General features: G+C 37.0%; 1 protein-coding gene across 2 annotated transcripts in view; it reads right to left on the reverse strand.

The window, feature by feature from the left end:
* SMAD9 (SMAD family member 9) overlaps positions 1–25203 on the reverse strand; it is a 38266-nt gene that overhangs the window by 9075 nt on the left and 3988 nt on the right. For both annotated transcript variants that reach the window (XM_081951248.1, XM_081951249.1), the window contains exons 2-4: positions 4324–4899; positions 2587–2841; positions 1470–1580 (exon numbers count right to left, since the gene is read on the reverse strand). In XM_081951248.1, the coding sequence (XP_081807374.1) occupies positions 1470–1580; positions 2587–2841; positions 4324–4735 (778 nt within the window). In that variant the 5' untranslated portion in view covers positions 4736–4899. The remainder of the gene's footprint in view (positions 1–1469; positions 1581–2586; positions 2842–4323; positions 4900–25203) is intronic.

A 25203-nucleotide genomic window follows, 5' to 3' on the forward strand; every position in this document is an offset into this window, starting at 1 on the left:
TTATACTTGTTTTCTCATACATGCTTGACAAACCAAAATCTAAATAAATAAATAAATAAATAAATAAAAATACATTACTGAACTTGTAAAGGTAAAGGAAAGAATGAAACTATTGTGGCCTTGCATGTTTATTCTTCAATGAAAGATGGTAAGTTCAAAAACTCAAGTTTTAAGTTCAAAAATAAGGCAAGCAAGGGCAAAATATTATTACGTTATATAAGATGATAGATGGTGTGCAAAATGTGGGTAGCTTTTTATCCATTCACAACTTTAGAAACTCTGGGTCATATCTTGAAATAAAATTCTGGGATATTCGGGAATGAATGACAGATGTGTTTTTTGTACAAGGCATAATTAAACGGTGGAATGCGTTGTTATCAAATTAAACAGCACTCTAGCACACAGAAATCTGGGTAACATTCAAGAGCAGAAAGTTTAAAAAGTGGCTAAACAAATTCATGGAGAACAAGCTGCATACTGGCTGCAGAACCAATGATGATTATTCTTGACTTGATTCAACAGAGTTCTTTATACCTTTTTCAGGAGACCTTTAACACTGTCCTTTTCAACTTTGACAAAACTGAGGATGGGTAGACTTCAACTCCCAGAATTCTCCAGCAAGTCATCCATGCAGGTGGAGAAACACTGCTCTAGCAACTTATTTTCTCTGTTTTCATTCTAAGTATGTATCCTAATTACTGTGCAAACCATAGAAACTGCTTAAAAATGTTACCTTACAATGTCTAGTAGGGTACACCAGACAAAAGTAATAAAATTTAATTTTTAATATAGACTTTTCACATTTGCATTTTCAAAATCTATACACAAGCCAAAACATAGTTTTACTACAAAATACTTGCAGCATTGTGAATTGTGATATAGTTCAATTAACATGTGTAAAAGAAAAATAGATGGGGGAAATATTTGTGAAAGGTTTTATTGTTAGGAAAAATACATATAAAATTTGTGTATTAGAAGAATGCAAGTGGATTAAAAAAATGCAAAAATAGGGCAGAACAATCGTACGTTGTTCTGAAAAACTATGCAAATCAAATTATTTCCTATCTTTAGTGTATTTAACTATGTAAGAAACTAAAGAGTAAACCTGTCCCAAGCTCTTAAGAGTAAAATAGATTGAAGGAGGGATAAAAGTTGCATAAATAAATTAAAATAAACTCATGCATCACTAGTCTTTACTTTCTTAAATTGCTCTTTGCCATCACAACTGCTCCCCCCACCACCAACTCAAGAGGAAAATCATTCAAATCTTCAACAATGCCACCAATATTCAAATCAAATCAATAGACTACTCTGGGTTGAGTCTGCCAAGAGGAAGTATTTAGTTAAGGATCCCTTTGGATGAAGACTGAATAGTTCCTGGGCTACCAATCAGATATGGCCATGTCCTTCCCGCTATGGAGAAAAATACAAGTCTTTACTACTTTCAGGCGCTCCATTAGTAGATTTACCTCCATTGGGCAGTGACAGCACTAATGGACTCTCTATAACTGCATGTACAGGACATCCATTGTGGCTTCGTGATGTTTCTCGGGCATTATAAGGTGGAGGAGGTGTATCAGCTAGGAAAAAGAAAACAATGCTGGGCTTAGTATTTCATGACCTGCCTATAAATACAAAGAAAAGGCTTCAGAGACTGAAGCATAAACACTTATTACACGCATTATGTTGGATTAAATCAGATGCTTACTAATGATTTCATTTTATGCACACATAAACCACAAAGAGTCCAGATTCTCTGTTACAACTTCCAAGAATACTTGGAACTCCATATTAGTGTTTCTTGACTATCTGAACAAACATATTCAATTTATCACATTTTGAAACAGGCGCTCAGGAATGCATAAGTACTATTTTTTCCTAACACACACACACATACACACAATATCTTGTAAAATAAATTGGGCTGAGTAAGTGGCTCAAAGTCAATCAGGGAGTTTCTGTGGCCAAAATAACTATATTTCCTTGCTCCTAGTTTAAGACCTTGACCACTACCCTATGTTGGGTCTCTTTAGTAATTTTTACTAGAATTATTTCTTATTACTGCCTGTTTTCATATCTTTTTTCTATTGTTGCTTTTATAATGTTAATGAGTTGCAACCTCTACACAGACTTTAGAGCTGGTTGAATTATAAAAACTGTAAAATCAATCAATCAGTAAGCCATTCTTCAACTCAAAATCTCAGAGTAATACAGCTATTATTACCAAAATTGTTTGAACTTGTAAAAGCGAGGTACACTTGAAAGCTGATTTTTTTTTTTGCAAAACTCTAGAGTGATATGGTATGCTTGCAGAAGACATTTGCCTAGAGTTCAATCCTAGGTAGTGGCAACATTTTGTTTCTCTCTCAGGGTGCAAAGAGAAAATTGCCAACTCTATATAGGCATCAGGAAGGGCGTCCAACCAGTAAACACTCAGCTCTATTCAGTCAGCTTAACTCTACCCTGAATTAAGGGATAACAGGGTCATAAAAATAAGAAAAAATGTTTCAAAACTTTGGTTCCTAAAAAGAAGTTACTGTAAATTCAGCATTATCAACTAGAGTTCAAAAATAATATTTTGCATACCTGTGATCTCATAAGGACTTCCCGGTGCAGAAGAATTTCCTGGGGAGTCTGGGTAGCTCATAGTGCTTGGTGACTGAGAGTACATATTGGGGGATGCTGGGAAAGGGGTGCAGGGAGGCTGCTGGAAAGAATCAGGGTAAGTTGCATTGTGAGGCATCAGTGGCTCACTGTGAAGAGACGTGTTCCGGAATTTGGCAAGGAGGCTAAGATGTGGGTTGAATTCACTGTGTCTGGGAACCAACACTGGAGGTAACACTACAGCAAAAAAACCAAAACAGATGTTTTGAAAATAAAAATTCTTCCAAGTCTTAGGCAGAAATATCTCATTGCCCATCTGTAGAATTTTCAGATATTACAGAGACTGGAATACGGTGCTTTAGTTCTAAACTATAGTTTTGCTAAAGTTAAAAACCAAGATCTGGCACATTTGTCACATTATATAATATAATCCATTTTAGGTTACTTTCTGAGCTGCTTGATCACAAGCGTGTACACAGAAATAGTAATTATTTGGAACCTGAAGTCTAGAGATTTGTGGCACAGCTTTAAGGCTAAAAACTGCAGCAAGTACAAAATTCCACTGCTAGGTTAGTTAAAAGATAACCTACCAATACACTGAAGATACTTCATGGTGCCACACCATTACGAAGCTAAAGCCAAGGTATTTTGGGGTGTCTAGAAAGACAATCTGTGTGGTAACAGATTGTCTTGTTAGCTACCCAAAATGTTCCCCTCCTTCCTGCTCTAGTGGGGTTGCAGCAAAACTGTATAATAGGCTCCTTCTTTTCCCTCTGTATTTTATAAGATACACATTTGACCTGCAATGATAGTATATGTTTAAGATGTTCTTCACAAGGTAAAGACTTAAAGGAATCTCGAGAGACTTGTCACCTGAAACCAAGAATGACTTGAAATCACACAAAGACTAAGTACTAAACGGTGCTCAGCTAGTACTCTTATCTAATACAGAGTTCTTTCTTAGTGATTTCCAATGAAAATGTATGCAACAATGATACATTTCCTGTATAAATAACATTTAGTGTAGTCCTAAGTTAGAAGCTAAAAGAACTTTACAACTTCAGCACCTTGGACAAGAACAAGACAAACGGAAAGTAACACGCCAGGTACCCATAATTAAAGTATTTTTTTAAAAGCAAATGAAAAGCATCTGTTTTGATATTTCACTTATAGTCGAGAGTGTCATGTTATAATAGCTTTTAAAAAGCACAGAAAGTTTTGTTTTGTTTTTTAACTGGTATAGAAGTTATTAATGACAGACCAATTTACACAACTAAACAATCAGATTAAATATGATGGTAGAATTTACTAGGCTAAGCTGCATTTGTTGAACAAATTCTTATATTCGTATCATTAAAAATGATCTGCAATTTTAAAATTCTTTTTTAAACGACCTGATTAAATGTAAATCATCTAAAAGCCACTAATTTTATTATTAATATATGCACTTATTACTATTATTGCTACACTATTTTCAGCCATTCCATCCAATAGATTAATAAATGTAGCATCAGAATTCTCCTTATGTTTTCTTTTCAGGATCTTGATCTTCCAATGTAATCCTAACTAAATGGTTGCATCTCTTTGACCTACTTTGATCTAACTACTTTGTCCAATCACAGCTTGCATGCAGCTTTCCTTTTTTGCAGATAGAATAATTGTGAAATATGCAATCGATGCCGTGCTATCCTTCATTAAACATTTAGACGATTGATTTACCTGGGGTTTCCACTCTTCGATAATGGTAAGGATTAATGCAGACGTCTTTCTGCTTTGAGCCAAATGGGAATTCGCAGCATTCCAGAGGTTTTAACTCATGGTGAGACTGTAGATCAGGCCAGCGCCACACTCTGCAGTAAATGACATGCGGCAAACCTTTGCGATGAGATACTTGCAGCCTTCCATCCAAAGAGCGTGGGATTGTCACACACTTACTGGGCTGCCCAGGACAGCTAAGTGCCCTCTCCAGTTCCTCCATGGCACCTTTTTTTTTCTTCAGCTTCTTTACCAAGGAGTCAACAGCTTTTTCTGCCCACTTTTCCTCTTCATCTCCTTGCTTCCAGCCCAATAGCCTCTTTACAGCTGGGCTGGTGAAGGAGAACAGAGAACTTATAGGGGTGCTGGAGTGCATAAGAATCCGAGAATACTGGTATAATTTCAATTATTCAACTTCTTTTTCTTTAATGAAGAATCTCACTACTTGAAGAGATACTCCTTCAAAATCAGCCTTTTCTCCACATACCCTGGGGTTTGCTGGATATATTTAATACCAGGATCTTCAAGTAGAGAACAATTCTACAACAGAAGGGAAATATTGTCATATTTCTGTTTGTCTTTTTTTTTTACAGTTTGTCACTTTAGTTTCTAAGCAATATCACATACTGTTGAAAACCAAAGTATTATCATAGTTGCTATATAAGATTGCATATGTGTCCATTATATAAATTACAATAAATTATAAATGTGCATCATCACAAAACATGTTTTTTTTAAAAGGTTAGGAAATATTTATCAATAAAGTTGAGCAATTCCTTTTTCCTGAGGTATTTCTTACCTGGGAAATACTAAATAAAGAAAACTTAGTAGAACTTTCTGTAAATACTATTTTCAAATTTTTGCAGTGGGCGCCATTTTTCACTCCTTAGATAGAAGACTTTGTGGAGGATGCATAATGTTTTCCAGAATGCCAGCACAATGTGATCATCAGCAAAATAAAAATTGGCTATTGGAGCCCACTGGAGTGGATGTCTACATTAAGTTGACTGGTGAAATTTCCAAAAAATAAAAATAAAAATAAAAACATAAAGAAAAAAGCAGGAAGAAAGGAATAATTGAGATCATCTGCAGTTCAGGCAAAATAAAAGCCCACATGAACATCAGAGTGATATTATGGGATAGTAGGTCCTGGAAGGCTGCTGCAAATTGCTCTCTTTCTTACTTTACCTCGGAAAAAAAGATACCCAATGTTGCTATTGTTTCCTTTACATAGCAAGTATACTTATTTCTGGATGTTCTTGGTAGCTCCCAGAACAGTATGTTGCACGGGCCTGCAAATCTCCAAATCTTCCTAATGCTATGTCTTGCCTTGCCTTGCTCTCCTCAGCTGTCATTACTGAAGAAATCCGTCAGCATTTAATTTTTCCTGCTCTTGTTCCCTAAAAAAACTTTTCTGCCTAGAACAATTGGTTTCTGGACCAAAGCAGCCTTGTTGTTTACATGCAAACCAAACATGCTCATTTCTAATTGTGCATGAACCACCCAGAGCCAGTTGTTCTTATACAGAGAACAGATCACGTATGAATTAATTTTCACATACCTACCTTCCCGTCCTTTGTCCCAGGGTAAAGGGGATGGGGGTGGGAATGCAAAAATGTATATATTTCCAGCTTTGCAAATATGTTCAACAGGAAGATTTGAAGAGGAAACAAACAAATTCTACTGATATACAGAATCTAACCTATAATAATAAAGGTGCAAATGAGTTGTTGGATAAAAGACACAATTAGCAGAAACAATGAAGGGAAAATTGATTGCAGAATGTGCCATGTATTGATAAAATAAACTAAAAATTATAGCATCAGTGAAAAAAAAAAGACAGAAGTTAGTTCTTAGATTTCGTCTTTAAAGGAAGCAACACAATGACTTAACATTTTACTCCAAGCTTCCTGATAAAATAAAGTAACTTCTTAGATAATCAGCCACATGTTTGTGTTTGAGGGTACTGTCTTTCCACTTCCCATTTTCAACAATTTTTAAAGTCTAGATTTTTTTAAAAAAACTCTTCAGATCCAGGTATGACATCTGTAAAATTAGTAATACAGGTAGTCCTTGACTTACAACAGTTCATTTAGTGACCGTTCAAAGTTACAATAGTACTGGAAAAAAATGACTTATGTCCATTTTTCACCCATTGCAGCATAATTCAGATTATGCTGAAATTCAGGCGCTTGGCAACTGACTCATATTTATGACAGTTGCATTGACCTGGGGTCATGTGATCACTCTTTGCAACATTCTGACAAGCAAAATCAGTGGGGAAGTTAGGTTCACTTAACAACTGTGTTACTAGCTTAGCAACTGCAGTGATTTGCTTAACAACCGGGGCAAGAAAAGTCATAAAATGGGGCAAAACTCAGTTAACAAATGTCTTACTTAGCAACAGAAATGTTGGGCTCAAGTTGAGGACTGCCTGTATTGTTGCAACAGGAGATACAGAAGACAAATGTAATATATAGGCATTAATGCAAGCAACTAAGAAATATACTACGTTGGAATTGAAGATAATTGCCTTTCTTAATTTTAAAATGAAAAGAAATATTTTAAAAGGTTGGATAATATTCAAAATGGATGAACATGGGGTTTCAGCTCTTTTTAGATTGCAAGTCCAATCATTAGGAGATATCCTTTTATTTCTTTTATTATGTAAGCCTTAAATAACCCCTTTTTATTATTGTTCTGTACATTATACATTGTTTTGATTGCATCATCATCATCATTATCTCCTTAGTGGTGGCCTGGTGGATTTTATGCTGCCCCTTTCTAATCTAAACCATAACCACAATTAGAAACCTCAAAAATGTCAAAATCAATTTCCTGGAGGAGCTTCTCTTATTCTAAATGTTAATAATGTAAAAGTCAGCTCCATGCATTGCTGATTTTGATCTGACATTCCCAGATACAAATGTTTGGTTCTGAAATATACTGAAGGAGATAAAAAGTCCCTTTTTTTTCCAGCTTTACAGCAGAGTTCTCTACAACCTACAGCTTGGCAACTGGTACAAACTGGAAATACTGAAGAGTTTCAGTTCCAACACATCCTGGAGCTACAAGGTTGGAAAGAGATACCTTAAAAGCCTGTTAAAATAAAATTGCTTCTTTAAGATTATTATGGGCTATTTGGAAGGAAGTTGGCATCCCAGGGTAATAAATAAAAAATAAAAATGTAAATGTGTGGTGGTATGGCCAGAAAAAAAGGAAGATTTGGGTAGTATTTTTAAAGTAACATAGTGCAATTTGGTATATCCCTGTGGATTTGCTTTTTTATTTTGAAATGACCAAACCTGCATTTCTTATGTGATATAAAAAGTGAAATATCTATTAAATGTAATGCACAATGCTTTAGAGCTGCGCAAATTCTGAAGATCATTAAGAGAAGTCACTGGCATTAAAATGAGGTCTTAACTCTATTATAAAAGTGCTCCTTATCATCCAGGATGCAATGTGCAATTACAATGAAGTGTACCATCTACATAAGAGCACCAGTGGGAATTAAATTTTGGCAAACAGAAATGAAAAATTAGCAAACTATTGTGAATGAAGAATAAATAGTTTTGCTTCATCATGCCTTGGAATTCAAACACAACCATGATACAGAATATTATTTATTACACAGATAAAAAGAAATTCGATTCACTAATGCATAGAACACACAGTCAGTTAATCTGTATCCAAAACTGTGCAGAGATTTATATGTCTGATGTATCATATATATTAGATACACAGTTGTTAGGTGTGCAGGCTAAATTTGCATTTGTAACCACCCTTAAGGAATGCTAGTATTCTGATTAGATAAAGAGCTATTTTGATAAGCCATTTTGATAAGCATATAAAGTATAAAGCATATAAAGATGAAGTGACGAAAGCTAAGGCTCACAATGAAGAAAGGCTTGCCACAAAAGTAAAAAATAACAAAAAAAAGTTTCTTCCAACATGTTAAAAACAAGAAAAGAGTTAAGGAAACAATTGGTCCATTGCTGGGAGAAAGTGGCAAGAAGGTGACAAGCAACAGGGAGAAAGCAGAACTATTTAACTCATGTTTTTACAAAAAGGGATAAAACAGACCAACAACAAATCAAAAACAGCACCACAAAAATCAGATTAGGAACACAAGTTGAAATAGGGAAGAAAATGGTAAGTGAGCACCTGTCTACCCTAGACGAGTTCAAATCACCAGGACCGGATGGATTACACCCCAGGGTTCTGAAGGAACTGGCAGATGAGATCTCAGAACCACTGAACTATATCTTTCAGAGATCCTGGAGCACCGGGGAACTACCAGAGGACTGGAAAAGAGCTGATGTGGTTCCCATCTTCAAAAAAGGGGAAAAAACAGATCCAGGAAACTACAGACCTATCAGCCTGACCTCAATACCAGGAAAGATTCTGGAAAAGATAATCAAGCAACGAATTAGCGAACACCTAGAAGCCGACAAAGTAATAGCCAAAAGCTAACATGGGTTTGTCAAAAACAGATCATGCCAGACTAATCTTATTGCATTCTTTGACAAAGTGACAAAATTAGTGGACCAGAGGAATGCCGTCGATATAGTTTACTTGGATTTCAGTAAGGCATTTGATAAGGTGGACCATAACCTACTACTACATAAAGTAGAAGAATGTGGGTTGGACAGCATCACCACCAGATGGATTCGTAACTGGCTGACCAACCGCACTCAACATGTAGTCCTCAATGGAACTGAATCTACATGGAGGGAGGTATGCAGTGGAGTACCCCAAGGCTCTGTTTTGGGCCCAGTACTCTTCAACATCTTCATCAATGATTTGGATGAGGGAATAAATGGGGAACTCATCAAATTTGCAGATGACACCAAGCTGGCAGAAATAGCCAACACTCCAGAAGATAGGCTAAAGATACAGAAGGATCTTGACAAACTTGAACATTGGGCACTATCTAACAAAATGAAATTCAGTGGTAAAAAGAGTAAGGTTCTACATTTAGGCAACAAAAACGAAATGCACAGGTACAGTATAGGTCAGCGATGGAGAACCTTTTTTGGCTCGCGTGCCATAAGTGGGGGGAGAGCAGGGAGGTCATGTGCGGGTGTGCCGCACCCATAATGCAATGCATGACCCCCCAGTGTGCATGTGCACACTACAGGCGCTCCCCCCCATTTTTACATGCTTTTTTTGCCATCCCCAGGCTCCAGAGGCTTTATAGGAGCCTGGGGAGGGCAAAAAATGGCTTTAGAAAAGGGTGAACTCAGCTGGCCAGCGCGCGCATGCGCGCGCTGGCCAGCTGTCAGGGCAGCACCTCGCGTGCCCTGACAAATGGCTCTGCGTGCCACTTGTAGCACGTGTGCCATAGGTTCGCCATCACTGGTATAGGTGGTACCTTGCTCAACAGTAGTAATTGTGAAAGGGATCTTGGAGTCCTAGTGGACAACCATTTAAATATGAGCCAGCAATGTGCAGCAGCTGCCAAAAAAGCCAACACAGTTCTAGGCTGCATCAACAGAGGGATAGAATCAAGATCACATGAAGTGTTAATACCACTTTATAATGCTTTGGTAAGGCCACACTTGGAATACTGCATTCAGTTTTGGTCACCACGATGTAGAAAAGATGTGGAGACTCTAGAAAGAGTGCAGAGAAGAGCAACAAAGATGATTAGGGGACTGGAAACTAAAACATATGAAGAACGGTTGCAGGAACTGGGTATGTCTAGTTTAATAGAAAGAAGGACTACGGAAGACATAATAGCAGTGTTCCAATATCTCAGGGGCTGCCACAAAGAAGAGGGAGTCAAACTATTTTCCAAGGCACCTGAGGACAGAACAAGAAGCAATGGGTGGAAACTAATCAAGGAGAGAAGCAACTTAGAACTAAGGAGAAATTTCCTGACGGTTAGAACAATTAATCAGTGGAACAGCTTGCCTCCAGAAGTTGTGAATGCCCCAACACTGGAAGTCTTTAAGAAGATGTTGGGTAGCCATTTGTCTGAAACGGTATAGGGTTTCCTGCCTAGGCAGGGGGTTGGACTAGAAGACCTCCAAGGTCCCTTCCAACTCTGCTATTGTATTGTATTGTATTGTGTTGTGTTGTGTTGTATTGTATTACTGCAATACAGGTTGCATGCCAAAATGCTGCTACTATATACTGGTTCAGGCTTTATGAAGAAACATAGGTTGTAACAAACAGTATTAAACATGAAGTGTAGAATGATCTGATGATCAAATAAGGGGAGCTGATAGATTTAAGTTTAAACTAAATTACCTTAGAAAACTATCAGGAGTGTCAAAAAATAAAAAGTAACAGCCACCATATTCTATATGACTAAGATGATCTCCTGCTTGAGCAAGGAGTTGGATTATCATTAGAAAACTCCCAAGGTCCCTTCCAATTCTGTTATTCTGTTATAGAGAATATTTGCATGAATCAGTCAATGGGGGAGAGGAACAGACGGACATTACGGCAACCTCAAATCCTAATGGTATAAAAGATCTAGCTTGTATACCCTTAAGAGTGAGTCTGCCTTTGGAGGCGGAGTTTCAGGTAATCACTTGCTAGTCAATCAGAATTAAGTTTTTGCTGTACTCATCCAGACTCAATCCCTTGCATGTGAAAACAAGAGCTGGGATAACCATTAAAAATCATGATTGTATTGCAGACCAGGGAAGTAGAACTTCCAAGTCCATTCATATAACCTACCTAACTTGACACTTACCAGAACCTTGTCCACTTCATGCAAAACCTCTCTATTGCTATGTGCCCTTATTTTTCTTCTTCTTCTTTTATCTACAATCATCACTTCTGGAATAGTTGTGATGTTCAATATCTTACAGTCCAACAGTGATTGTTTTCCTTGTGCGTGTTACTTTTGTTACTTTCCAGAGCTCTTTAAGAGCTTCTGCACATCTCAAGACATTTTGTTACTTGGACACTAGAATTGCAGTTTCATTGTCATGGTCAACACAATGCCATTATTTATGTAATACCATCATTCTAATAACATACATAATCATTTCACCCTTCCCCTCTTCTTTAAGAAGGTGGATCCAATTGCTAGGTTATTTTCTGATTTGTTGGAAAAGCTAAATTACAGCAGGAATGAAGGCATCACACCAGGGGTAGTATTCACTTACCTTTCCTACCAGTTTGCAAATGTGAGTGAACATGCGCCATCTCAGCGCATGCGCACAGCATTCCCCATGCATGTGCTTTTGGTAAAAAAAGGGCCTAAATGGGATGCCGTAGAGCCAGGATAGGTGGGCAGAGCCACCGGCGATTTCCGCTATCAGTTTGGGTGAACCAGTCTGAACCGGTAGAATACCACCTCTGCATCACACTCCTAAATAAGACAACAATTATCCTCTACTATTATGAAGCTGGCTTTTACTGGTCTCAAATTCCCATAAATGAAATTATGCTGGGTCATAACTAGGAAACTAAAACCATCTCTCAATGGTGGCTCTCAAACCATAATCTCTGGAAAAAATCTGCGCACACTTTGAAGTCTAAGATTTTATTCAACAGATCAACAACTATTGCAGATTTGTGTTTGTTTATTTCTTAACCACCTCCCAACCTGGGTAGTATATTGTATACTACCCAGAGAGGGGCTCTGGGTAGTATACAATATAATCCATAAAATTAACATTAGAATCAGATTCACAATTTTACAGTTTGTGGTTGCTGTCTTTGGAAAGTTTTTTGTTCATTTTGTTTTGTTTTACCCTTCTACATCTGCATTTTTTAAAAAAACAACTATCCCTTTCCATGTTTGGACATGTTTGAAGGAAGTGTTTCACAAACCAACAACAAAACACCCTCAATTCTTCCTCATCGACAATCCTATGTTTGTATAGTTACCTCTTTTACATCTTACATTTTGTGTTTCTTGGCTTTGAGCAAAGAAAATAAAGACGGGCAGAAGGGAACAATGGACTGAACTCCTCAGATGGACAGAGTAAAAGGATTTAAATGGGACTTCAGTACAAGATGGTTGTAATAAAAACAACACACCCATGCGATTTTGGGCTGCTTTAACAGAATTAATCCCTCCACTTTATTATACTTTGATCAGACTCCATCTTTAGTACAATGTCTAGTTCTGTGCACAGAAAAAGAACAAGGGACTACAAATTAAGACATATTAAGAATTATTGCATGAACTGGGTATGTTTAGCCCTAGGAAAAAATGACTGTGTAAGGATATTGAGACATTCTTCAAGTAGCTGAAAAGGACATTACATCTATTCCCTGTTCATACAAGAATGCACGATATGTAATAATGAATTCAAATTACAGGAAACTTATTCCAATTAAGTGGTAAGAAAATAAAACCCTTCCTATTATTGTAATAGGTTTGATAGTGCCAGGTGGTGGGCTTCTCTTCACTGGGTGAAATTAAATAGAAAGTAGACAGTCATTTGTGGAGAAGCTTTAATTTGGATTTCTGCCCTGACTGGACCAGACATCTTCCAATTCAATGATAGCTTGCTGTAATACTTGAATTAGGGTAATTCTAAAAAATAAAAATAAAAAACAAGAAAGTCCAGTTGCCTCCAGAAAAAAGCATTTTGGGGACAACCATGACCTGGATGACTGAGAATCATCCAGACACACTTCTAAAAAAATAAATAATCTACAGGTAGTCATTGATTTAACAATAGTTCATTTAGTTACCATTTGAAGTTACAACAGCACCAAAAATAGTGACTTATGGCTGTTTTCATACTTAAAACCATTGCAACATCCCCATAGTCAAAATTCAGGTGCTTGGCAATTGACTCATATTTATGATGGTTGGAGGTTCCCAAGATCATGTGATTGCCTTTTGCAATCTTCTGACAAGCAAAATCAATGGGGAAGGCAGATTATTTTAACAAGTGTTTCACAACTTAACAACTGTAGCGATTCCCTTAACAACTGTGGCAAGAAAGGTTGTAAAAGTTTCTACCCAATCTACTAAAGTGGGTAGATGTCACTGGTCCCATATCCTAGAGAGATAAATTTGGTGGGACCCAGAAGAAGGGCCTTCTCTGTGGTGGCTCCCTCTCTCTGGAACATTGCTTCCCCAGAGATTAGATTGGTCCCCATTCTAACACTCATCCGGAAGGTGCTGAAAACCTGGTTCTGCCAGTGGGCCTGGGGAAACCAGAGCAGTATGGGGCCCATTAAATGGCTTGTATGAATATGTGTTGTCGCCGGGATGGGGGTGGGTAGGTGGGTATTGTTTAATTAACTTATAAATCAATAAGTAAGTAAATAAGTAAGTAAATAAGTAAATAAGTAAATAAATAAATAAATAAATAAATAAATAAATAAATAAATAAATAAATAAATAAACAAACAAATAAATAGGGGCAAAATTCACTTAACTGTCTGGCTTAGCAACATAAACTTTGGGTTAATTGTGGTCATAAGTAGAGGCTTACCAGCATCAGTCAAGAAATTCACTTCTCTCTCCAGATCTGTAACTCTGGCCTTCTCATGTACCTTTTCAAGCACATACAGTACTCTTAAAAATAAAGTGTAGTTTCTTACATCACCCCTTTGTGCTTTTTCATTCATCTCATTCACAGCAATGTCATACTTAAAGAATGCTTTTTTCCCAGTATGAATATTAGGAGAAATATAACGGACTGTATGTAAATCATTCATAGAAAACAGGTTTATACACTCAGGGGATATTAATTTCAACCTTAAATATGTGTATGCAGATTCACCTACAAACATTGCCAATTGATCACAATTCTTCTGTACCTCATAAAGCGGGCTTTTATTTACTTATCTTATTCCATAATAAACCTTATGATTTTCAATTGCCACTTAATATTTGCAAATAAATGTTATTTTGGGTTGCATAAAGCAAGGAACAGGAGAGAGACAACTAAAAGAGACATTACTAAAAAAAACCTGTTTGGCTGCATGCTCTGGATTTTGTCGAATCTTCTGGTATCATACCATATTGTTATGCATATAAAAATATGCAGAAAATATTCTTAAGAGGAATTGCAAAATCTCAGGACTATGAGGAAAATGTCAATTAGAAAAATGTTTGAACTAATACTAAATACGTAATTGTAAGCACACATTCAGCATTCTGAAACATGTATACATTATTGGCAGGTTTTTGCAAGATGCATTACTGATTGGTTATCTTCAGTAAACCTTGATTTTTCACAATGGCCTTTGATAACTGATCTAATTCCTTTTGTTACTCAGTAACAAAAAATGCAAATCTTTATGCCACTGTGGAAATGAGAAACCTGTCTTTTGCCAATTGAGATATTTTTTAAAAAAACCAGTCACAAAAGAAGAGAGATAAAGCGGTTGAATATTTTTTAGCTATCAAATGATTTTGAGAGTTCTTCCTCAATACTCTGTCAGTCTGCTGATTTCTCTATGTGGAATTCAGTGTACATGCTTGCAATCAATTTCTACTTGCCTATAGCTATCAAATTATAAAGATAATAATGACACACAACAAAATATGTGATGAAACCAAGCAGGAGAGATAAGAATAAGTGTAGAAGCAACCATCAATGGCTTTGATGATTTGATGATTAATATGTTGCCAAAGAGTGCACACAATTGCGGATTTAATAACAGATAAAGTCTGGAAGCTGCATGAAATGTAATATATTTTTTAAAAAATCTTCAGTCCTTTGTTAAGGCCCAGAGAAGAGTTTTTTTCGTTATTGAATACTGTTTTATTTTTTTACATTTGATTTGCAACTGTGCAATATAGGGTCTTGATACTAATATTTAAAGAGGCTTCTAGATTATGTCATCGGTTTTAGTGTTACTGAAAGTGCCAAAATCAATCTAAAGACTCAAGAGAGAATTGTCTAGACAGAAGTCATGCTAAAACCCTATGTACTGTTAGAAGATAAAATAGTGGCACTTATATTATATATTTATTCTAAAGGATGACAATTTAGATCATTTCAAAAACTGAAAAGGAATAATGCCTGTGTGGTCACACTGGCAATCCTTCTGTAATTCTATTACATGCACCACAAAGAAATTCAAAACATAACCAAATTAGTTATGCCTGCTTTCTAATTCTGAGACAACCCAATATAACAAATGCTTTTTAACCATGTTACCCACCTTTCTAAATCTGCCCCTAAATACTTCAGAAATCTTCCATGCAGACAGAATTGGAAAAACATTCCCAGAGCTATTGTGCTCAATAGCGTTCCAGATATTGCTCAGATACATAATTATTATCAGTTCCCCTCATCATGTCCAACAGTGAAATATTCTGGAAGTTATAGTTCAGCAACATCTGGAGTGTCACTGTTTGCTTACATCTCCACTAAGGTTGGTGGTCCAACTGAATTTGGCATACATCTTAATATTCCCTTCTTGTTTGCAAAAAAATATATGGACATTTAGTTTTCTTTTGAAAGTTATTGACAATGCATTTTGTCTCTGAAATGCTTAGGCCACTTATCTGAACAGAAAAAATAGACCGACAAATAAAAATATCAGGAATAGCTTACATCTAAAACTTATGGAAGCATTTTAATACCAAGTTAATTTCTATTAATGTAAGACTACGGAATGGGTTCATCTTTGGTCTTTTTAAATACAGGAAGTCCCCAATATACAGTATAAGCAAGATGCATTCCTAAATTTAAGTCAAATTTGTGGGTAAGTTGGAACAGTTATTTAGCATCAATTACTTAAATGTTTGTCTTAGTATACACCAGGGGTGTCAAACTCAATTTCATTGAGGGCCGCATCAGGGCTGTGGTTGACGTTGGAGGGCCGGGGAGATTTATTCAACTGGGTGTGTGTGGCCAGCTTGACGCCACTCCCCAAACTTTAGCATGTTTCCTCTTCGCACTGGGTAGACTGGGCCAAAGACACGAGGGTTGGCTCCTTACATTCTCCAGAACAGTCTCGCAGGCCAGATCCAACTACATTGCAGGCCAGATCCAGCCCACGGGCCTTGTGTTTGACACCCTTGGTATACACTAGAGTATATATTTACATTTCTATGCATAGAATGGTAAAACGGCAGATTATATTCTTCTTTATTGAGCCAATGGACTGCTACAGCTGTTTCACGAGTGTAACAAAGTAGTGTGTTTGTTCATTGCTACAAACTGTTGCATTTAACTCAACATTTTAATATAATAGGCTTCAGGACAGTCCATTCAAAAGCACAAGTTCTGTAGCAAAAATAAGGGGTTAGGAAATCCAGCTAGTAAGCAAAAGAGTTGGAATGGAATTCTAGACTAAATGCAATGATAGAAGAGTAGAGAGAGCTCCATATGTCCAGTAAAACAAAACAAATAAACAAACATTCTGGTAGAAGGCTGAGTTCTACCAGAAAAGTCTAGTGGGTTGCAGTAAGAGAGAATATTTATTCTGGGTAATAGTACCCTGCAATGGGATTTTCATTCTCCAGTGAAATCTACCTGGTCACTTGTCAGTCTGTTATCTCTTTTATGTGTTTCTTAGAAGCCCTTCAGGGAAACGTCAATTAATTCTGAAGTTTAGTTTTTTTAATGTTTTGAGACCTAGGAACACAATTAACAAGCAATTAAATATTTGTTGTGTGTTTTGTTGAACATTTAAAATTAATGCTGAATTTAAACACTATACTCCAGTTGAGACAACAGAGAAATGCTAATAATAAAACTGTCTCAACTGATGGTCCCCAGGAGAACCAAATTTTAAAAATTGAACTTTACAGGATGATGCCCAGCTCCATGGAATTATTCCCATTCTTTCATTTCACAATACTGGTTTCTTTGACTTCAGTTCTGGTTTGCGTAAGAATTATTTATATCTAAAAGCTAACAAAAACAGAGTAAAACCAAACCAAAATAAGGATTGGCTCTTTTCAAAGAACCAGTGTTATAAAATGAAAAAATGTTTCAAGGAAAACATACAGTATATTCACATTCCTCCAGGTAATGAAGGAAAACAGATACCTGAGAAAAATTATTAAATATTGGACTTACTTGCCACACAACTACTTCCTATTATAATTGTATTAGATCACTTGTATTTATTATATGTAATCCTAAAAATAAATAGTTAAAATTGTAAATAATTGTAAAGGACTTATTCTTTTCATCTAGGAAATAAATTTGCTTGTTTTCAAGAGAGCCACACCAACATTAGTTTTGTTGATAAAGGGCTGCCTTTAAAGCAGGGGTCCCCAACACCCAGTCGGGGTACAGGGACTGGTCTGCTACGTGCCAGCAACTGGCTGCAAAAACAAGCAAAGCCCCATCAGTGGGATGCAGGCAGCATGCAACTCCCCTTCCCCCAGTTTGTGGAAAAACCTTTCTCCATGGAACCAGTCCCTAGTGCTGACAAGGTTGGAGTCCACCTCTTTCAGCAGGTCTTGATGCCAAATTGATGGTACTACGTCATGCACACAAGTAATTTTTTTCGGATACTAGTGGGACATTAATGGGGATTTGATGGAGTTTGTTTTTTAGTTATGTGAAGATTTACCCTAGAGCAGCGGTTCTCAACCTGTAGGTCGGGACCCCTTTGGGGGTCGAACGACCTTTTCACAGGGGTCACATAAGACCATCGGAAAACACATATTTTTGATGGTCTTAGGAACCGAGATATCAATTTGATGGTTGGGGGTCGCCATAACATGAGGAACTTTATTAAAGGGTCGCGGCATTGGGAAGGTTGAGAACCACTGCCCTAGAGTTTTCATGTACATACCATATCAAAATGATTAAAAAAAAATTGGAATAGGGTCCTGGAGGTACCTGAATATAAGAATTAAGTGTAGCTCTAAGCAATGATTTGCAACTTAGGCAATTTCCAGATGTATGGATTTCATCTCCAGAATTTTTATTTCCTGAATTCTGGAACTTGAAATCTATAGTTAGAGAAGTTATCCATATTGTTAAATGTTGTCCTAGAGCCTCCAATTTCCTCTTTTGTTTTAGTTAATGTAGCATTCCTAGTTGTCAGTGTAATAATTGGTAAGGATGAAAAGTAAGCAATTTTAGTATAACTATACTGTCAGAGCAGAAAAAACTCCATATTTTAGAGATTTCTTAAGTGAGTGAACAAAATAATATCCAATGTCCTCTCTTACGTACTTCTTGTGGATAATATACATCCTTGCTGTTTTTATTGTAAATAGAAGTATTTAAAAATATTCTTAGACAAATATCAAATTTTACCTAGAAAAAATATACGCCTGAACGCTGTAGATCACGGGTGTTAAACTTGTGGCATCACATTGCCATCATGTGATGTGTTGTAACATTTTTCCCCTGTAGCAGCTGGGGTGGGCATGGCCTGCTTGTGACGCATCTGGCCTGCAGGCCGCCAGTTTGACACCCCTACATCAGAATACTTATTTGCTAGTAATCATCTTCTTGGAGAATCAAATATATTTAACCAATGTACCCAAAAAGCTTTTTAGAAGGAAGCTCATGTGAATTCTGGTTTCCCAGGGAGCTTTTAAAAATTTCAACAATGGTCTTCCAATATTGTATTTACCAACTGCTTTCAAAGCTCCCCTGAGCATCATTATTCTGCCAAGAAACATAGTGGGGTACCTTCTCCATTTGAAAATGCTGTAAACTAAAAAGCTGCATGGTGTTGATTCTTGGTCCTCTTGATTAAGGCTTTTAGTGTTGCTCTGAAATGTTTTACATGTATAGACTTCATTGATTTCAGTAGAAAGTAGGAATAAAATTGTAGGGTACTTTTAAAAATGTGCATGAAAAAAATAATTCATCAATTCTGGCTTATTTGCAAGAGACGTATTCTGTGCCTTTTTGGACCTGGACAGTTGGTGGAATTTCTGTTATCGTATACTGTTATCATATACTGAAGAAATGCTTTGACACAAATGGAACTCCTAAAAAATACTGTCTTCTGTCTGCAGAATATATAATATACTTTTTTCCTCTGTACTGCATTGCATCAGACAGTCTGCATCCCCGCCCACTGCTCTATGCTCAATGGCATTATGAGAAAAAGGTGAATAGCTTCACACACCAATGTAAACAAGGGGTGGGGTCATTGCCCTATCAAAAACTACTTTTTAAGGAGAGGGGTTATGAATATTTTAAATACAATTCAATCCTTTAAAAAGTGATTAAATCACAAAATAACTAGAAATAATTTAAGCTTGCTATGAACACAATGTTTTCTTGCATTATACCTTTATCACTACCTAGACCAAATAAATAAATTACACAATTATTTATATTCAAAACTAAACACTACTATTTGAATCAGTCATGGAGAAACCCACAATTAATTAATTAATCACACACACACACACACACACACACACACACACACACACACACACTAAGCCATATTCAGCATTTTGATTGCTCCTCCTTTTCTTTTAGAAGAAACATTAACTGAAAAAGAAAGATAAAATTTCAATAGCTTGGTGTCTTTGTGCCTCAAGACCAGAATCTTTTCAGCTGGATCTTTTCAGCTGGCTACTTTATACTTTGAGAATGACGTAGAGTAGAAAGCATACTATAAAGACAAAACATGTAGTTGGCATGTAGGAATTTCCATGTAATCAGCATATCCAAGTAACCACAAAACAACCTGCCAACCAGTATACAATTAGACTAGATGGACCAATACTCTGTATCAGGTAGACTGCTATGTTCCTATGAGATACAATGAAAGCCACACAAGCTTGTTCACAGCTGCAAATTGTATATGCCATGCATACATTTTCCCACCAAGATCATGGAGTCTGTAGTTATGTAACAAAACTGCAAGATACTCAGGAAGAAAAAATACTTTATACATAATTCATAGTACCTGCAGATTATTATTTTTTTGCCTGAAGACAGCTACAGTCCTTGTCCAAAAACCCCAAACACACAACTTGTCTATTTGAGAAATGCACTTTTTTTAGTGTTCACTCTTCAGGGCAAACCAGAACAGATTTCCACAGAGGTTCAACCATTATGCTAAGCAATAAATAAATAAAACTGATTTTGGGTTATCAGAATGTGGGAAGCAATCCACCGTGGTTTGTAATGCATGATTATATCACTTGGCAATCCAGGCAACAATGGCTTGATTAAAACTATAGTTAAATAAACCACGATTTTGCTTGAAGTTTGATCACAGTCATAAATCTGCATGGGGGGGGGGGCATTTAGATGCCCAAAATCTAGGAAATTGGGTGAAGCACACATTTTAATAAATAAATTGTGCCAATGAAGGAAGCTATCAAAAGAACTGATGTTATTCATTAATACCATACTGGGCTAATTTCCCATCAAATAATATTGAACAGTATAAAATATAGTTGGAAAAGGAGATTCATAAAATGACTGTCTAACTGTTTCACTCCCAATTCTTAATTGCAACTGCTTTCTACAGTTCTATGCAATTTTCTAAAGTTACAGAAGTGATTAGAAAATATTGCAAACATGAAAGAAGTTTAACAAAGAAAATTGTTCTTGAATGTTGCAACTTTGCTTTACAAAAGGGGTGGACAACCTAGTGCAGGGGTGTCCAAACTTGGGAACTTTAAGACTTGTGGACTTCAACTCCCAGAATTCCCCAGCCAGCATGGGGAATTCTGGGAGTTGAAGTCCACAAGTCTTAAAGTTCCCAAGTTTGGACACCCCTGACCTAGTGCCTGTGGAAACCAATAGTTGCAGAACCCTTTCTCGGCTCTTCTCTGACTTTTAAATATTATTATATATTTTAAGATATTAATATATTATTTTGATTAAAATAACATGAAATGAAGAGTCGGCATGCTGCAAGACAAACTACCAGTCTTTGGTTTCATCTTTATTTCTAAGAATGACCTTGTTTCCATGTTGACATTCTTTAAATGGTGCATGGTTGCATTTTCTAGCATTCTCAGCCATCACATCTTATGGTAATCCTGAGACCTCAAGACCAATATATCTGGAGGGAATTATATGAGGAAATCTAAATTGAGACTAAGAATTGTCTTCCTTAAAGCAAAGCTGGGACTCATTTATTTCAGTCTAAAGAAGCCCAACCCATTATTATGTTTGGTTGCACAGTCAGCCTGATGTTTAGACTGGACTTAGCATTTTTGTCTACCTATTAAGTCCTTCCCAAGGACCTGGGATAAGCATCTGTTGTTGTTTAACACTATTAAAGATTCTGTCACAGAATCTAAGATGTTCAAAGTAAAACTGCCTTTTGCAACTGCCACGCTAACTTTGTCAATGCCAATAGTGTTCAACTGGTTTCCCCCATGTTTTGGAATTGCATCAAAGGAAGCTATTACTATTGGTACCATCTTTGCTATTTTTGCCAGTCATTCTACTTCTATTTGCAGGCCTTTGCATTATGTGATTTTTGCCAGTTTTCGTCTGCTGGCTCCATCAATTGCAACATCCATTATCTAGATATTTTGTCTTTATTATTGAATTTGGGGGTATTACGTGGCAGGTGCTTGTTTATTTGAATTGTAAAGTCCCAGAAAACTTTAACGTCTTCATTTTCTATTACTTTGTTTAGTTTGTGATTCCACCAGTTCTTGCTTGTAGACAAATATTATTTCTTGAAGATAATTCAATGTACTATAGTTGCTACAATGTCACACCTTTATTTGTTGTCAGTCGTGTGATATTCTGGCAGCAGCTAACTAGGTGGTCTACTGGTTCAGCTTTCTTGCAGAGGCACTGTTTTCTTTCTGCTGCTTTCTTCTCAATTTTGCCTTTGTATGCATTTGGTCTTGTGTAGCCAGAAATAGCTGCTCTGTCTGTCTCTTATTTAACTTACTTGCTTTTAGACAGTGAACCATTGCTCTTAAGTCTTAGTCTTGTTATTGTCTGCTTTGCTTATTTTTTAAATATACTGACCATGTAATGCTTTGCTTTCCCATGCCTCTTTTCCGTTTTTGATTTGGTCTTTCTTGTAGGCCAGTCTGGTCTCCGGTACTCAATAAATCTTCCTGGCTTACTTCAGTGCATCCTCTTCCCTGTCTTTCAAATGATTCTTCCAATGCTTTCATAAGTAGTCTGTCAACATTGCTGCATTGATGAAGGATATGATTTATTGTCATTATTTTGCTGGTCTTCTTATCAAAGCTTTTAGTTCTGCTTAGGTCCAGTGCAATATTCCAGCTATGTATTTAATGACTGGAATTGCATAGGTATTACTTGCCTAGATCAGTGATGGCGAAACTTTTTCCCCTCAGGTGCCAAAAGTGCAAGCACACGTGTCCACATCCATAAATGCTCCCCTGTTGTGCCTACCTGCGCATGCGTGTGTGACCCCACCTGCTTCCCTGCACGCATGGGTGCATGGCTTTCCTGAAGCCTGGGGAAATGGACGCCCAGAGGCCCTCCGGAGGCCAGAAAAGGCTCATTTCCAAACTTCTGTTGGGCCTGTTTTTCGTCATCCACAGGCTCCGGAGGCTTTCCTGAAGCCTGAAAACGGCCTCCCTCCACCCTCCAGAAGCCCGAAAATCAGCTGGCCAAGGCGCACATGCACACTGGAGGTGACACGGGTCAATGCTTTGCGTGCCATCAGATATGGCTCCTCGTGCCGCCTGTGGCACGGGTGCCATAGGTTCGCCATCACAGGCCTAGATGGTATCTTCCACTGAATTTGGACTTCTAAGGTTTTCTTTACTCTCGTGGCATATTCATTTCTAACTTTCTTTTTCATATCAGTGTACCTGATGTTGCTTGAAGGATGCCCAGGCATTTCTAGTAATCTTCTCCATCCAGACTCTTGATATTATTTCCATAAGATATCTTGATTCCTTCAGTGTTTACTATTTTTTCCTGAGTGAAGGTGGCACTTTTAACAGTATTGATCAGCAATTCTATTTCAGATGGTGTTTTTACATACAGGTTCAGATAGTCCAGGGGTGTCCAAAGTTGGCAACTTTAAGACTTGTGGACTTCAACTCCCAGAATTCCCCAGCCAGCAGAGCTGGGAGTTGAAGTCCACAAGTCTTAAAGTTGCCAACTTTGGACACCCCTGAGATAGTCTATGTAAAGAAAGTGGGATAGCCTGGCATTTGTTGCTGATATTTGATAGCCATTGCCTGACTTGTTCAGCCTTGGTGGCAGATGAATTAGTGTAATGACAAAGAGCAGTGGGGAGAGTGAGCATCCTTGAAAGATTGATATTAAACTTTCCCAGTTTAATATGTATAGCAGCAACCATAATCATAATACAGTATTGGCATCTTTTAATACTGGTGCCAGCTGATTCTTTGTAAGGAGCTTCAATGCAGGCAACCTTATTCTTTGTTTTTGTGCTATTCTAAATTGTTTATTTAATTCTTCTGTTTTAGTTAAGAGATTTTTCTTCTAAGCAGAGGAGATGTTTCTAGGTTTAGGAACAAAAACCACTCAATAACTATGCTGGCTTCTTTGATTGTTGATTCCTCCTAGTTTGCTCTTACATCTGAATTACTTCTGGCAAGGCTCAGATTTCTTTGTCTTGGGTAGATTTTGCAATTCTTCAATTCTGCTTCTGCGAATATTTTATTTTATATTATAAATTAATGTTGATCTGATAACCATTGTTCTGTAATTTCAGATTCTGGATGTTATTATTTCCAGAACTGGTACATTTTTTTCAGATATCCTCTTTTCATCAGACTTGAATTGTGTAACAAATCATCTTTTTTTCCAATCTTTGTATACTTGCAACAGATCAACAACTGTTTTTCCAGTAATCCTACAGCTGCTGGCCCTGGTTGCTCAGTCAACAGTCCGGAGCTCTACAGCCTATTTGTCACTAGATGTCCAGGAACTCTAATACCTAGCATACTCCTTGTTTACCTAGGTGATGACTGATCCTTTAAGGGTTTCTGTAAATTACATCTCACCGTATTGTTTATGGGAGATATACTATCTGGGTTCTCAGATTGAAATCAGTTCTATATGATTGGAATAGCTCTCTTCTTTCCCAGAGCACACAAGCCCCAAAATTATGTCAATATCCTTCAGAGGGGTATCATCATCATCATCATCATCATCATCTTGTTTGCTCTTTTCTGCATTCTTTCTAGAGGCTGAAGGTCTTTTTTATTTCTTGGTGACCAAAATTGGATACAATATTGCAAGTTTGGTCTTACCAAGGCATTATAAAGTGGTACTAAAACTTTATGCAATCTTGATTATATCTGTCAATGCAGCCTAGGACTGTGTTGGCTTTTTTGGCAGCTGCAGCACACTGTTGTCTCATATTTAAGTGATTGTTCACTAGGACTCCCAAGATCCCACTTGCAGTTACTATTATTGCGCCAGATACCACCTATTCTGTATCTGTGCATTTGGTTTTTTCTTGCCTATATAGAACCTTACTTTTCTAAACATTGAATTTCATTTTGTTAGATAAGCCCCATTGTTCAAGTCTGTAGAAATGCTTCTTTATCTTGAGCTTATCTGGAGTGTTGGCTATTCCTGATAGCTTGTGATGAGTTTTCCCTTCTATCACCTTTGTCTAAACTATTGATAAAAATATTGAAGAGTAATGGGCCTAAGACAGAGCCTTGGGGTACCCCTCTGCATACTTCCCTCCATGTAGATGTAATTGCATTAAAGACTACGTGTTGAGTGTGGTTGGTCAGCCAGCTACGAATCCATCTGGTGATTATGCTGTTAACCTACATTTTTTTCTATCTTATCAAGTAGTAGGTTGTGGTCTACTTTATCAGAGGCCTGACTTAAATTATATCCATGGCATTTCCCTGGTTACTAATTTTGCCATATTGTGAATCATTTGATAATTTTTTAATTCCAGCTTTTTATTGTATTAGTTTGAATAACTTGGCCTTATGGCCAGTCCTCAGTGTTTTTTGTAATGTTTTAATGTTCCAGTTCTAAATCATTTCAAGGTTTTATCTTTATCCAC

The sequence above is a fragment of the Natrix helvetica genome (assembly GCF_964273705.1).
Source record: "Natrix helvetica genome assembly, chromosome: 4".
Taxonomy (NCBI): domain Eukaryota; kingdom Metazoa; phylum Chordata; class Lepidosauria; order Squamata; family Natricidae; genus Natrix; species Natrix helvetica.